At 38.8% G+C, this 16,294-nt stretch overlaps 1 protein-coding gene across 1 annotated transcript in view; it reads left to right on the forward strand.

Moving 5' to 3' along the window:
- LOC119783454 (protocadherin-16-like) overlaps positions 1–15,848 on the forward strand; it is a 118,742-nt gene extending 102,894 nt beyond the window's left edge. Inside the window, exons 15-29 of the mRNA XM_038284976.1 lie at positions 1,861–2,100; positions 3,937–4,062; positions 4,146–4,355; positions 5,170–5,426; positions 5,516–5,722; positions 5,807–6,203; positions 6,291–6,404; positions 6,517–6,728; positions 6,838–6,989; positions 7,490–7,620; positions 7,718–8,004; positions 8,751–8,892; positions 8,978–9,149; positions 9,961–10,370; positions 10,457–15,848. Coding sequence (XP_038140904.1) covers positions 1,861–2,100; positions 3,937–4,062; positions 4,146–4,355; positions 5,170–5,426; positions 5,516–5,722; positions 5,807–6,203; positions 6,291–6,404; positions 6,517–6,728; positions 6,838–6,989; positions 7,490–7,620; positions 7,718–8,004; positions 8,751–8,892; positions 8,978–9,149; positions 9,961–10,370; positions 10,457–12,498 — 5,099 coding nt within the window. The 3' untranslated portion in view covers positions 12,499–15,848. The remainder of the gene's footprint in view (positions 1–1,860; positions 2,101–3,936; positions 4,063–4,145; positions 4,356–5,169; positions 5,427–5,515; positions 5,723–5,806; positions 6,204–6,290; positions 6,405–6,516; positions 6,729–6,837; positions 6,990–7,489; positions 7,621–7,717; positions 8,005–8,750; positions 8,893–8,977; positions 9,150–9,960; positions 10,371–10,456) is intronic.
- Positions 15,849–16,294: the final 446 nt, after the last annotated feature.

Raw genomic sequence — 16,294 nt, forward strand, 5'->3', positions numbered from 1 at the left:
TCTGCGCTGTTTCTGCAGATGTGATGTCCTGCGTGTCCATGTTAAATTGGGGCAATCTTGCAAGCAAGTGTTACATTCAAAGTAGGTTTTTTGGATGCTCAGAACCCACTGGTATCTAGCTTTGCTCACACACCAATTGCAACTCCATGTAAGGTAAAAAAAAAAAAATTTAAATAAAAAAACAAGCAAAGAAAATATTTCAAGTATGAGCACAAGCTGTGAGAGGAGTGCTGCAGTTCTGTGTTTTGGCCACAGGTAGCAGCATCCTTCGGTAATGCTTCTTTTAGTATCAGCCATCTGATTCAAATAAAAAGTACTCTAAAGGGAAAAGTACAATTCCAGTGACGATTATGGTTATTTATATACGTCTAATCTAGTGAAATTCAGTTCATTTATCATCGTATAACTTGCGTTAAAACAACAAACATTTAAAGTAAGGTTAATAACTTAAAAAAATGCAAAAATGAAGAATCTTCCTTTCAACTTTACTTTAACAGAATGCTTTTATGGATATGATGAAACCTGTGCATAATCGCCATGGATATGGATGAGCAACGCTTTCCAGTAGACAAAAAATGAAACACATCTGAACTGCTTAAGTGCTTAAACTCTCATAGCTTTCTTTAATAGGCGATCGCTCAATCCCCTGGAGAAAAGTTTTTCATCCGCACCCATTTTCTCATGTTGTATTAAAGGATTTTTTCATGAGAAATAATCTTTATTCTGGCTTTTAGAATGTAAAATAGGAATTATAGACTTTCAGGCTCAGTTGCCTCATATCTGAGGCTGGGTACTAGCAGCATAGTGGGCCTATACTCTGACTGGGATTACGAACCATATAACAGACACCTAATGCAGCTTCCAGATGGAAGAAAGACTTAACGTCATTAGAGTCTGCTGGGCTGGTTTCACTTCTGAGTTCAGTGGCATTAAGTCTGGAGTTATGATGAGATGTAATGGCAGATTAACACGCATTGTGAAGAGGTTTGCCAAACTTACTGGCTGATCTAGGAGGTATCATTAGACTGATTACTGCTTATAAACGGCCAACTTTGTGCCACAATCTGTTACTTAAGTTTTACAGCACGTTTTATGAAGTGCTCAAAAAGGTTTCTCCTAAATCATTTTCTCGCATGAAGCTATTTATGGTTGATTTGTTAGAAAATATCTATTTTTAAAGAGTAGTTTATCTTGCATCAGATTCCAACGCTTAAGGAAATACTTTATAACTACAAACTCAGTCTAACTTAATTGTTAGTGTTTTATAAATGGTTTTTAAATACTATAAATAAAAAGTGAAAAAAGGGCCCAAAAAAACTAAGTTTGTGACCTATTTAAACACACAGTTTTCCTGTTTCTGCCTCTTAACTGAAACAGCCAAGACCCCCCGAGACGTCGGAGTCTCAGAGCTCAAACAAGAAGTTAGCACACAGTGTATCTTTGGCATACTGTGGCATTTATAAATTACACGTTTCTTAAGCGCTGCAGCTTAACTTTGTACGCTGCTGTGTAAAGTACAAACACACACATGCATGCATCTATTTCATGTTTCCTCTCACTTTGGCTGACCTTCCTCGCAGTTGGTTGGATGACAGCAGGGCTGTGGGATGGAGAAAAGTGAGGAGTAAAATAGCCAGACTCTGCTAACACTGGTTGTAATTCACTGATCTTCGGTTCATATGCATCAAATACATTCATACACCAGTTGGTGTCTTACAGATTTAAAGACTATGTAGTATGAAAGCAGATTTAAGTGGATAAGGATCTGTAGAAAACCTGTAAGCATTATAAAACTTTAAGGAGAAGTAATACTTTTTAAAGAGTCCTAATAAACTATTCTATGCAATGTTTTGGTTTCAGGCTCTCTCTCCATCCTTAAAGCCTTGGACCGGGAAGAACAGGAGGCCTTTAACCTAACAATCATAGCAGAGGATCATGGAGTACCACCGCTCTCCACCTCCCAGCTGTTGTGTGTGCAGGTGATAGACGTCAACGACGAATCTCCAGTGTTTCAGCAGCCAGAGTTCAACGCCCAAGTGATGGAAAATCAAGGACCAGGAACCACAGTGTTCACTGTAACAGCCACAGATCGTGATCAAGGTTTGCTTCAATAGATTCCTGAAAACAAAGCAGAGGAACCTGTTAAAATGCTGCATTTTCATAATGGAGAAACAGGCACATGTTTCAAATATAGTAATGTGTAGATACTAAATGAATGAAAGGTGTTTAGTTACACAGATATAGCAATTAAAGGGATTGTTTTTATCAGAATTAAAAAAAAAACTACATATTCCTTTAACTCCCATGTTTTGTAATTTTGTTTTATTTGAAATGCTTTTTGAATTCAGCCCTTGAGAGTAAATACTTGGCAAAGACAGCTGAAAGACTTTATGGGCAACGCTGAGCAGCTGCATTGGGGTAGACCATTTTATAGTTACCCCTGTACTTGATACAAACACCTCAAATTCATATCCTGACCCTGAGACCTTTCCTGACTGTCTACCCCTCTCTTTCCAACCTCTTTCCTGTCTGCCTCCCATCAAATAAAACCCACTAGTGCAACAAAACTTAAAGAAAAAGTTATTTGGGTGGCGTTTCTACAAGGTTTGCATATAAAGAGACTGGGAATTTGATCAATTTTTCTTTGCAAATTGGATTAAGTTCTTTCAGATGGGATTTAGCCTGTAGGCATGTGGTTTGTAACAGAATTACATCTGACCCACAAGATTATTTCAGATATTGATTACTAATGAACCAATAGAGGGTAACAAAGCACCCAATCCAATCAACACTGTTTTTCTATAACACACCATGGCGGCAACTAGCAGCTCCTGTAGATGGAGATATGTAATCTGAACACATCCAGAGGAAACATATCGAACTGAACTGCATCAGCTCACTAAAGTATGAGTTTCACAGTTTTTGCCCTTTTTTAAAAGACAGTTTCAAGTTTATTGCCAATTGTAAAGCCAAGCTGCTACCTGGTTCAGTAAGTGTTTCTCAGCAATAAAGACGGACGGTGGTAAAGCTGTCTTATTGATGGACAAAGCCCAAAATGAATTTTGACAGCTCATTATAATAAACATTATTTAAGCTTTTGTCAAAAACATTGGTGGAAAAAGCATAATATGTAGTTCAATTTCATTGTTGTTTGCCAAGATACGAATCGTCCCCATGTTTCATAGTGGGAGTGATTGTTTAGCCAATTGTGTAGGGTTTGTTTTCTGCACACATACCATTGTGTTGGATTAAAAAAGAACATTTTGGTCCCATCAGACCAGAGCAGTTTCTTTTTTATGTTGTGTCTCTTCTAGGGCTGTAAAAAGACATTTTTGCTCAATAATTGCATCAACGGATAAATAACCCTCAACTAGGCTTTATGTTTTTTTTGAAGAAAATGGCTTCTAAACATAGCTGCCTTTATTTTTAGGTGATTTTAGATAATAGATGAACCTTCAAAACCTTTATAAAACATCATATCTTCTTCCTACATTGGTTTAACACAAAAATAAAAAAATAAAAACTCTAAAGCTTGTATTTAAAATGGAAAACTATAGATATATTTAAGGACTATGAGTGAACATGTGGCCAATACATTGCAAAAACAATATAGAAAGAAGTGAGAAATTCTTGAAATAAGTGTATTAAGCCTTTATTTTAGTAGCTAAATCTGATGATTTGCCAATGGAATCAGTATTTTTACTCTTCAAATAAGAAAATCTGATATTATTCACTTGAAATAAGACAATGCAATTACTTTTTCTTATTTTAAATGTTAATTGTCTTGTTCCATTGGCAAAGTGTCTCACTTACCTCCTCAATTCTAGAAAAAATGACTTATTTTAAGAAGAAATTACTTATTGAGACTTATTGAGCCTTGTATTTGTTAATGCTTCTGGAGTAATGCTTGTTTTTCTTTTTAAACTTTGATAACAGGTTCTAATGGTCAAATAACATATGGAGGTGTGACAGAGGAGGGTTTTGTGATCAATCCTTCAACTGGAGTCATCACCACCACAAAAGAACTTGACACAGAAGTTCAGGATCATTACACACTTACTGGTACACTAAACACATGGTTGTACATCATTTAAGTTGGTTTATCATGCAGGAAAAACTCACCATTCAGTAAACCCTCTGTTTAGTGTATGCCAGAGATGGAGGGCTGCCTCCGAATTTTGCCAAGGCCGTGGTCCGTGTGGAGATCCAAGACATGAACGATAACGGCCCCATCTTTGCGAAGTCATCTTATGAACTCGAAGTGCCAGAAAACCAGGGCCCTGTGGAACTTTGCTTTATCAAGGCCACAGATCCAGACTCGGGTCCCGGTGGAGAACTGGAGTACAGAATCACTGGTGAGAGCAAGCATGCTGTTTCTGATCACTGATTCAAATGATTAATTTCTGCTAGCAGGCTAATTACTGTACATTCCTTTAGTTGTGTTGATTTGATAACAGTAAGTTTTACCATTTTTCATTTTTTTGTTTGTCATGCTCGAACTTATCAAGGTAATTTTTATGTCACTGTAATCCAACACTTTTAGACTGCATCCTAAACTTCTCCATGTTCAAAAGCCTGCTGATGCAAATTTGGAACGTACCAATAAACATCTTGGAAGCTCTTTGCTGCCATCTGGTGTTCATTGTATGGACTTTTTTCCACAATGAAAAACCATAACTGGCAAGAATTTCCTAAGCAGAAATATATGTTATAAGTCAATGTAGCACAAGTATCAGCACTAATATAAATAAAATACAATTAGACTGGTAATGTGTTTATATGTTATTAAGCCTTATTGTACATAATATAATTTAATTGCATCATATCTAGATTTTTATATCACTTATATATGATACATTCAAATAAACTATCTAAAAAGCTATTATATTTGGAAATAGAACAAAGGAAGAAAGCACAGTTCCTTCTTTTTTATATGATTGTAAAGCTGGAAATATTTTTCCTCATATCTGATCATAAAGTTAATGAGGATTTAGTTTAATCTTACATTTTTAATTAGTATGCACATTTTTTGAAGTCACACACTCATTATGTAGAAAATCTTCACAACAGAAAGACCACTGACTCGCCTGGGTTATTTCATGGTCAAAAGTAGAAGGAAAGAAAATAATGTTTTTTTTTTGTTTTTTTTTTTCTGTATCATCTTTGCAGAGGGGGACCCTGATGGAGCTTTGCAACTCCACCCCAACACAGGGGCCCTCTCCACGTCACGTGGACTTGACAGAGAGACAAAAGCAAACTATAACTTGAAGGTGGTGGCCACAGATCACGGGAGCCCCCCTCTCAGTGCTACTGTCACGGTTAACCTTAAAGTGTTAGACGTCAATGACAACAGCCCTGTTTTTAAAAGAAACAGCTACAACGTGGAAGTCTCTGAGGATGCTGCTGAGGGTTTTCAAGTTCTTCAGGTGAGCCAGATATTCAAAGGGTAATGAGAGCTTTAAATAAGCACACAGTTTACATTTTGATGAATATTATATTTCCTTCTCTTTTTTAGGTGTCAGCAACAGATGCTGATGATGACCTTAATGGGAAGGTCCTGTATTTTCTCAGCCATGAAGCACATGGAGCCTTCGCTGTTGATGAGAAGAGAGGTGTTATCACCACCTCAGCGCCTCTTGACCGGGAAAAAACTGCATCTTACAGCTTCCAGGTGTTTGCTGTTGACCTTTCCCCTGCTGCTCCCAAAAATTCTTCTGCTCAGGTAAAAAGGAGTGATGGTGGCAAATTGCTCGACTTACATAGTGGTTTCATTCTCCTAACTGATGGTACGTCTACCTACCTACAGGTGACCGTAACAATACTTGACGTCAACGATAACGCCCCCTTCTTCATACAAGACCCTTTGATCATCGAAGTGTCCAGCAGGCGTTCACAGCGCGTTTTAGCCACCATGAAGGCTGAGGATAAAGATTTTGGTGCCAACGGTTCCGTGTTTTATCGCTTTGCCACATCTGTGAGGGGCTTCAGCATCAACTCGCTCACAGGGGAGATCCAGGCCACCGAGCCGCTAAGGGACCTGACCCAGGCTCAGAGGACCTTGATAGTGGAAGCCATGGATCAAGGCAGCCCAGCCCAGTCTGCACAGGGGGTAGTGGTGATTTATGTAAAGGAAGTAGAATACAACGGCATTCGATTCTCAAGGAATGCTCGAGATGTCAGCTTACAGGAAAATGCTGAAAAAGGTTCGAGAGCAATGTTCAGTTCAGAGAATCATATTATTTCTCAGTTTATTTGTTCTAATAACTAAGGATTCAGGCTTTAAATTCCAGGCACAGCAGTGGCTCAGGCTCAGGCCCAGTATCCAGATGGCACACGGAAGGGGATCAGCTATAGTCTCTTTAGTGGAAACAGAAAGCGGGCTTTCAGTATCAGCTCCTCAACAGGTGAGAATTTCCACTTTTGTAGAGATGTGATGATGTGCAAAGCAATGCCAGTTTGATGACCTTCCTCATCCTTTTGTTCAGTAAGCATTTCCATCTCCCATCTGCCCTGCAGGTGAAATCTGGGTGCAGAGCTCCCAAGGACTAGACTTTGAGGACAGTCCCCGACTCCGTCTTGTAGTGAAAGCTGAAACGGTGTCATCCACTTCGTTCATGGCCATTAATTTGGTCCTTCAGGATGTCAATGACAACCAGCCTCGCTTCCAGCTGCAGAACTATGTTGCTTACATGAAAGAAGCACAAGGATATGAAATGCCAATTATACAGGTGTCCAAAATTCCCAAAAGATTGCCTAACATTATTGTTCTACACTGACTGTTTCAGAGGCTAAATTAGATTATTGAATATTTTTTCCTTACCTAAATCTTTTCAAAAGGTGCTGGCTGAAGACGTGGACCAAGGCCAAAATGGTCAGGTGACATACTCCATCCAGTCCTCAAGCATGAGTGGCCTGTTTAAGATTGATCCAGTGACAGGAAGCATCACCACAGCTGCCATCATGGACAGGGAGATCTTTACAACAACCAAGTGAGAGAAAAAAAAGCACTTTAGATAAACATCCATGAAAGGATAGAATCTTTTAACAATATATATTAAAATTGAACAATACATTTATTTTCTCTGTCAGTGCGTTACTAATTTTGGAATATCACACATCTCATTGCTGACAAGACTCTTTAGATTAAATCGTTGTGTCATGTCCTGGGTATAGCAAGTTGGATAGACCTCCCTGTATAATTGACCTGCCTGAGGTCAGTTCAATTCAAAAATACTTTACTAACCACAAAGGGAAATTAAATATTTCAGTAACCTATGGACAGTTTGTCAAGGAGAGGTTATAGGTGATTATAGCTGTAGGCAGGAAGGGTTTATTGGTTTGTCTTCTGCTAAGTGAAAGCAAAATGTACATCTTCAGCACCCAAAACTGAATGCGCATTTGAAGGTAATGCTTTAATTGCACAGATTTATGTTCTCTACTTACAAAAAACTAACATCTATGCACAACTCATCTCTCTGCCCACTCATAGGCTAGTAGTTACTGCGACAGATAGAGGAAGTCCACGACTGGCCGGTTTAGCCACGCTAACAGTGATAATTGTTGACCAAAATGACAACAGTCCCACTATTCCGTTACCCCAGGAGGTTCGCATCCCAGAAAGTAAGCATTTCAGTTTTAATAAGCTATATTTTATGTTAATCATCCATTGTTGACCGCAGCTAACAGATGCATGTCTCTTTGCTTCATTTGTTGTCAGATACGCTAATCGGCACGGAGATCACTCTTGTGACAGGCAACGATGTGGACTCCAGTCCTGCGCTCTCTTACTCCTTGCAGCTTGACCCTACATCCTTAGGCAAATTTGGGATCCATCGTTACAGTGGAGGCGTGTCACTGACGGCCCCTCTGGACTTTGAAGAGAAGACATGGTACACCCTGACAGTCAGAGCCACAGACAGCCAGCACCAAACTGAGGCCAACATTACAATATTGGTGGAAGATATTAACGACAATGCACCTGTATTCACCCATGATCTCTATCAGGTAGGACGGCCTATGAAGCAAGTCAAGAAAATGCTTTTCTTTTTTTTTTTTTGCACCTATATGTATGTAAAATTATTAAACTCATTGTTTTAATGGGCACTATAAATTATGTTTGCATAAGTAAACGCGCACAGTCATTTATTTACATTTTTGACCTCTATTCACCCCTAAAGACTTGACACTACAATAAATTTAAATCCAGAAATTGTCGTTGCACCACACAGCTTTAAAACTGCTGTAAAAACATACAGGCACGTTGCCTGTGTGCACACTCTGTGGGTGATAAAAGTTAACTGCCTAATTTTAACAGGGGGAAACTTGTAGAGATGAGTATACATAAACTGTGTCAGGAAATTACCTCAACATTAGCACACACTGAGGAAAAGCAGGGACTGTGTTATGGTATGCGCTCCCCCCCCCCATCTGTGAGGCTACTGCCTGTTGCCCTCTTGACTTGTATTTGGAAGATTTAATATTTATGTGGTGGTGTGGTCTTATTTTACCCTGTAGATCAAATACTTTTGATTTATATCCTTTTTTTAAAGACAACAATGAATCATACTACCAACACAGACTTTTTTTTAACAACTTTGTGCGTCTTTCCATTTGTAAAGAAAAGGTCTATGTGAGTTTTGTTGTGCTGTCTATAAATGGATCTGTTTTTAAGTATATATATAATAAGATATATAAATGAAAAAAAATAAAGAAAATATTCACTAGTTGTAAAAACAAATATTTATTGGCAGATTACCCTACCTGAGCACACGCCACCTGGAAGTGCAGTTATCACAGTAACAGCAACTGACAGGGACTCTGGAGATAATGGGAGGATCACCTACAGATTGATGTCATCCACTCAGGAGGGTTTCTATATAAACCCCGGCAACGGTGAGCTATCTTTACTCCTCAGTTTTTAGCATTAGTTTATTTTTATCACATGTGTACAGAATTTTAAATAACCTTTTCTGTCCAGGAACCTTGTTTATCAATCACCAAGCCGAGTTTGACCCTGAACGTCCAGCCGTTAACATTGTCATTGAAGCTCGAGACGGAGGCTCGCCTTCACTCTCCGCTCTCACTACAGTCCAGGTTCAGATTTCTGACGTCAACGACAACGCTCCAGTGTTTCACCAGTCAGAGTATAGGTTCGTCAATATTTATTCAAAGTTGGATCTCAGTTTATTAAGATATCATTGAAAAGTTTGCTAGTTTCAGAAACTTCCTTCTAAAAGTAAAATGTTTATATAATATAGATTCTTTAATACACAGACTGATATATTCTAAGCTTTAATTTTTTCACTTTTGATGACTATTTCTTACAGTTAAGACAAATCCAAAATTTGGTTTCTGGGTAAAGAATTACATGAGACCAGTGGTTCTTAAAGAACAATATTAAGCTTTATAAAATTATATGCAAGTAATCTACAGTAGTGATTCCCAACAGGGGGTACTCGTACTCCTAGTGGTCCAGGGGTGCACTGCAAGGGGTACATGAAAATGTTTTATTGCTCAGGTAATAAAATAAAATAGGGCTGGATCTGTTCTACTTTATGAGGACCCAACTAAAATATAAAACAAGCATTTTTCAACCAAAAAGTAAATTATTCCTGTATTTTTAAGTATCATTCCCAAGCATCAAAACCAAGCAGAGTAATGGACTCGATGTAGAGAACAGCCAGAAACTGTTATGAAAACATTTAAATCAACACTGAATCGAATTTTAGCTCAAGTGATTGAAATTAAACCAAATTCTTGTGAGATTTCCTAACAATACCAGAACCTAATGTCTGCCAAATATTGACAAATATAAAAAGAGTTTCTATAATGTTTAGGTCATAATAGTAATACAAGTAATGAAATAAGTTTGTGATGATTAAATTATTAAATCATTCTAGTTATTCTCAGGGCATGTTAGTCTAGTCTCAAATTTGATCTTTTGTTGTTTTCTGTGTTCAGGGCAACAGTGGCTGAAGACACCGTTCCAGGGTTAACCATTCTTACCTTTGAGGCCTTTGACAGTGACCTGTCACGAGAAAACTGTGGCTTTGACTTTGCCATTGCGAGTGGAAATGAAGGAAATGCGTTTCAGATTGAGAGCAGTGTACGTTTCCTAGAAGGACGGGGCTTTCAAACAGTAGGAACTCTGTTACTGGCTGAGAGGCTTGACTTTGAAACCAAGTCGCTTTATAACCTCACTGTGGTGGTGTCAGACCGAGGTGTCCCACAAAGGAGCTCCAGTGTCGCTGCAGTCATAACAATTGCCGATGTTAACGATAACCCCCCAGTGTTCACTAGAGCAGAATATACTGTGTCTCTCAGTGAGGGAGCCACCTCGGGGACTGAGATCATAAGACTGACTGCAACAGGTAGGAACATCTTTTGTTTTTATATTCTTACCTAGTTTAGTTACTGTTATTACATTTTTATATGTTTCTTTTGTCTCCATTTACAGACCCAGACTCAACTCCAAATGCTGAAGTCCAATATTCCATCAGCTCTGGAAATGAGGTGAACTTATTTTCCATTGATCAATGGACGGGAGCTCTAAAGCTTGAGCAAACACTTGACCGGGAGCAACAGTCAACTCATGTCTTTATCATTCAAGCCACAGATGGTCATGGTCATTTTGCTCTAGCTCCAGTCATTGTTGAAGTAAAGGATGTAAACGACAACCATCCATTCTTTCCAGTGGAGTTCCTGACAGCCAGTATACGGGAAAACCAACCGGTAAACTCAGCTGTGACTGTCCTCCATGCCATAGACCATGACACTGGTGTTTTTGGCCAACTGAAGTATTTTATGGTCGAAAGGTCTGGAAAAGGAAGAGACAACTTTGTTGTCGACCAGAATTCAGGAGAAGTCAGAAGTAAAAATATATTTGACTATGAGAAAGTAAACTCGTTTAGTTTCCAAGCCTTAGCTGTGGATTCAGGCAACCATTCAGCCACTGTAACCGTACAGGTGTTTGTTACAGGTGAGGACGAGTATGACCCACTATTTACTTCCACACAGTTTTCATTTGAAGTGCCAGAGGGAGCAAAGAAAGGTCAAAGCATTGGTCAGGTTCAAGCACAGGATGAAGATGGAGGAGTGGATGGTGTGGTTCTCTATTCCCTGACTTCCAACTCTCCATATTTCGATATAAATAAAACTACAGGGGTGGTTTTTCTCAAGACAGACAGTTCCAGCAGCAGCAGTGGATCAGGCCAGGCTAAACAGGAAACCAGGGTAATGACCCTGGATGTGAAGGCTCACAGTCCACTTGATACATCACGCTCTACTACAGCCGAGATCACCATTGATGTCACTAACACCAACTTCGGCTTGGCTGCTGATGTTAACATACTGCTTATTATCATCATTGCTGTGTCTCTGGGAATTATCATATTGCTTGTAGTTTTGGCTGTGGTGATTTTCTTTGTCAAATCACACAGAAGGAAAAAGGATCAAGATGCAGCAAACAGGACTCTTGCATCAGGAACTGCCTTACAGAAACTGGATGAATGCACTCCAGGACCGGGAGGTGACAGTATCTACCACCAAACTCTGCCAGGTTATGCTGCTGATCAAGGAGGAGCCGGGGGTGGTCCCTACCCTAGAGGGGGCTCTTTGGATCCCTCTCACTCCAGTGGTAGAGGATCGGCTGAGGCAGCAGAGGATGATGAGATCCGGATGATTAACGAGTACCCTCGTGTTGCCTCAATTACCTCGTCTATGCAGGAACACATATCTGCCAGAGGACCCGATTCTGGAATTCAGCAGGATGCCGACCAGCTTTCTGACATTTCCTGTGAACCTGCTGCTTTGGAGGGCAGCAGCTGGTTCAAAGGGAAGAAGTTAGGAGGCAGTCTGAGTGGGACCTTGCTTTCTGGTCAGCTCCCTGTTTACAGGGATGAAGGAGGTGGCTACCTAGGAGTAGGTCGTGGTCTGAACATTTCTCTCCCAAAGGATTATGCTTTCCCTGAGGACGGTAAACCTTCGGTGGACGGTTCTCTTACTGCTATTGTCGCAAGTGATGAGGAGCTTCGTGGAAGTTATAATTGGGATTACCTACTCAATTGGTGCCCTCAGTTTCAACCTCTTGCCAATGTTTTCACAGAGATTGCTCGGCTAAAAGATGAAACCGCACAGCAAAGTCAGAACCCTCGACAGCCCTTTCAACCCAAGCCCAAAATAGATCCCAAACCTAGAATTGACCCACCACCTCTTATTACATCAGTGGCTCACCCAGGGGCTATGACAGTACCTCCAAAAGTCCCTGTTATTGGGCGAACATTCCCCCACTTGTCCTCTCTACGAAGGTCCCCCATTAGCCATGAAGGATCAATTTCCTCTGCAGCAATGTCGCCAAGCTTCTCTCCTTCTCTGTCCCCTTTGGCTGCTCGGTCACCAGCTGTTTCTCCATTTGGTGTAAACCAAGGCCCCTCTGCATCAATGATCAGCACCAGAGAGCCCTCACTTGAGCAAAGTCCAGATCATGAGATGAGAATATGATCTGAACTATTTAGAGAGGGATTCTTTGAGAAGGACAACATGAACCCCTAATGAATTTGAGCTCCCTCTAGATGTGTTTTTAAGCATCAATTGTACTTTTCAGATACCACAGACTTCATTATAAGAACAAGAGTTTTGTAGATGTGCAGATCAACATTTACTTCGAATGTTGCTTTTTGGACAAATAAAAACTTTGCATTTATGCATTGGATTGTTCTTCAGATGCCTGGTTTGACAAGACCAACCAAAGTGTTTTTGTTTTTCCAAGTGACGCAGGTCTTTTCGAACTGATCTGGGTCACAAGGCCCTAAAGTCAGAGATCTCTTAGGATGTAGATAGATGAATGTGTTGTTTTCATGTTTACCTCACTGGCTGGCCAGAGAGCTAAAGATCCTCTCTTCGTCTCAATGGACCTTTTTTTACACTACAGTATTAAACTTGTCTTGTGGGTTCTTTATAAAATGACTTCTGGACATGATTGACCTGCCAAGGCATCACATAGTGAAACAGCAGTGGAGATTTCCTTTGGTTCAAATGACTTTTGTGTGATTTTATTTTTATATTTTTATACAAATATATGATTTCAGGTCTATTATTCCACATTGAGAGGTTATTGTTTTTGTGTATGTATTTGCATGTATGTATATTTGTATGTATCTCTTACATTTTAGAGACTCTTGTGACAGTTGTGTGCGAGTGGAAAATGTTTTTTTGTAGAATTATTTATATGAATATAAGGAATTTCTGCCACAATTTGACAACAGGAAATCAAGCAATGCTCACTTTGAACTGCTTTTTACCTGTTATGTCTTTAAGGTTTCTATTTCTTGGGTGAACTTATTAAGTATCCCAAATCCAAAACAAAGGTCAAGTTAATATACATCATCAATATGTACTTAGTAGTAAAAGCATTTGTGCTCTCTAAGGTCTTGTCCTTGTTTTTGCAAGGCTCTAAGAAATAAATGTTATAGTTTTTAAAAGCCTGTCAATCTTTCCTTTAAATGGTTCCATATTTATAAGAAAACTGTATTTTGGAGTTGAGCAGTTGAGTGTGTGGGTTGTACCAATATTAAACCAAATCCTCTCCGGGGATTTTAGAGGTGTTTAGTTGAAGTCGGTGTGGGGTTGCATCCCACTCTTTTGAAAAAGACATTATCAGAGCAATCTCAATACAGAAAAAAATATATATTGATATCAAGATTCAGAAACCACCGATAATTGCTTATCACCACCCTTAGGGACAAAACAGTCTCCTCTAACACGTAAATGCAGTCCTGTATAGAGGAGTTTATCAGAAATTAAATCCAGAATGTTGGAGTTTAAAGGACGGTATGGGCTGCATGTAATCATCTTGGTGTGCTGCTCATGCCAAGGTGGACAAAATTGGCTCCTTAACAACAATTTATATTGAGGAATAACTCACTGTCATGCAGTGCCATCCCATAACAGTATGTCTGTTAAAAATGTTTGTTTCAAATAATACCCTGTGAAATTTACTCCAACCCCTTTTTTCCCCTTATACAAGCTGTCTGCCATTGGGAGAAAGAATTTTCCAACACTGCTGTTCAATTCTTTGACCCACAAATGCAGTTTACTTATAAGTGTGCCATCTTATAAAAAACATAAAATATTTTTAAGGACCATGACATTTATTTCAGAAAAGTATTATTACAAGACAGAAGGAACCAACTAAAAACAAATGTCCACAATCTGACCTTCTCCAAATAATCAGTATTATGTTTTGGTGTGTGCTTAAGCACAATGGCACATTTCCATTCAGGGACATCGGAATTTGCTGATCACCTATGTGTCTTTGACAGAAAGTGCTTCCTGAACTACATTCACATCATTAAATTAAAGGTGTTGAACTACAAAGGTCTGCATATTATATTAATGAAAATGATGTCCCATAAAAGCTATTATTTTTTAATCTGCTATGGTATAACCTTACAAGAAAACGACAAAAACAAAACACTGTTTATTTGTGTTTGCAACTAAAGCCATTTTCTAAAACTTCCTAGTAAAAAATAAAGATAAAAACAGCTGAGAATTTTCTGAGTCCAAAACAAGCATATTCAGGATGGTATGAAAGTATTCAGCTGAAGGGGTTTTCTCGTTGGGGTTTTCTGGGCCTGTCCTAAAGGGGAGGAGCCACCAGAACTTAGCCAGAACTTTAATAACTATGTCGAATTGATTGGCCTGAGATGCCTTTGGATCCCCAAAATGAAATGAAATGTGTTGGGAAAATTGTGTCTGAGAAAGTGGAGGGAAAAACACAACTTTTCACTTGTTTTTTGTTTTGTATTCTGGAGAATTTGTAAAAAACATACTGAAGATGTTAAATGATCTTAGATTTATTAGGCAAGTCTCATAATGTAAAAAGAAAAAAATCCACTGTCAACTAAATACTTCGTTTGACTGCTTAGGGGTCTCCAAATGCAGTCCTCCAATATCAAATGAGTCGCTCATTTAAGGCTATTGCTGCAGTTCATGGCATCCTTAGAGTTCAACCATTTGATTCAGCTCTTTTCTTGTAGGGTTCTTTTTAATTTTCCAGGGGAGTAGCTGTCGACCACTGGAGTTGATGACCTCTGGTAAAAAGCTGAATTTGTACTGTTTTCTTTAAAATCACACAGATCATGCTACTCTAAGTAATGTATTTTAACATGGTTTTTAATAATATCTCTTCCAACTTCACTCCCAGTTGGTGAAACAGTAGCAGTGTTATTCGGGGATACAGACTGCACTTTGGCAGTCAAAGCAGAGTGATCCAGTGTTAAGCAAGTTCTGACCCTACATTTTAAACCAAGTTGGAGAAATGTAGCACATAAGCCAAACAAAAGGGAGGTAAATGCCTCAGTGCACAATCCCAAATGAATGTACAGGAATTTGGAGACTAATGCAGTATTTGTGTCCGTTTTGCTTTTAAGTTTAATGCATTTAATGATTTCATTTCAGTAAATCTGATTTTCAGCCACATTAAAATTTGCTTTTTTTTGTTTCTATAATGTTTTCCAGACTTTATCCCCCATCCCAGTTTTTCAGCTATGGGCCTAAAGAATATCATTTTCTTCATACAGCCAAGCCACATTGTGTGGATCTCCCCTTTTATTCCAACAAGTGTTGCTACCTCTGTTTTAGTTTATTATCATACCATGTTTTTCATGCAAAGCTGCTGGTGACATGCAGAGATGATTTCATGGATTCTCAAAAGGTGTTGTGTTGATGGGCAGTGATTTAAATACCAATTCCAGTGACTGATCAGTGAACTGAGGCCAGCAGAAATGATGAGACAAACTGTTCCTGTATTTAAAGCAAATAATAAATTCCTACTGATCTTTTTTGACAAACTGGAGTCAGACCTCATTTTTAAAGGGAATAATCTGAGATCGCAAGAGAAGAAAAAGCTGCTAACAGGTACAAGGTTCTGATTAAAGTAAAAAAAAAAATGTTGAAATCTAAAAAATTAACATGCATTTAGTACAAAACAATGTTTGCATTTGTTACAAGCTAATTTTAAAACAATCAACTACATTTTGTTACTTTCAGTGATCATTTAAAAAAGGAAAAAATGTGTATTATAGAATTGAACTACAAGGTGTGGTGTATGTGCTAAATTACCAAACTTCTGTACGGGGCAACCCATTTTTTTCTAATTGTATACTTTGATATACCCTAATAGTGGCCAAAGGGTAACATTTTTGTAGGCTGACACACTTTGAAGAAGGTTCTACTGTCAAATCAAACTAACTTTGTGTCACCATGTCTTGGTGTTTGGGTTTGTTTTTCTGTTATG

This window comes from Cyprinodon tularosa, unplaced genomic scaffold (genome assembly GCF_016077235.1).
Source record: "Cyprinodon tularosa strain WSP-4 unplaced genomic scaffold, ASM1607723v1 ctg205, whole genome shotgun sequence".
NCBI lineage: Eukaryota > Metazoa > Chordata > Actinopteri > Cyprinodontiformes > Cyprinodontidae > Cyprinodon > Cyprinodon tularosa.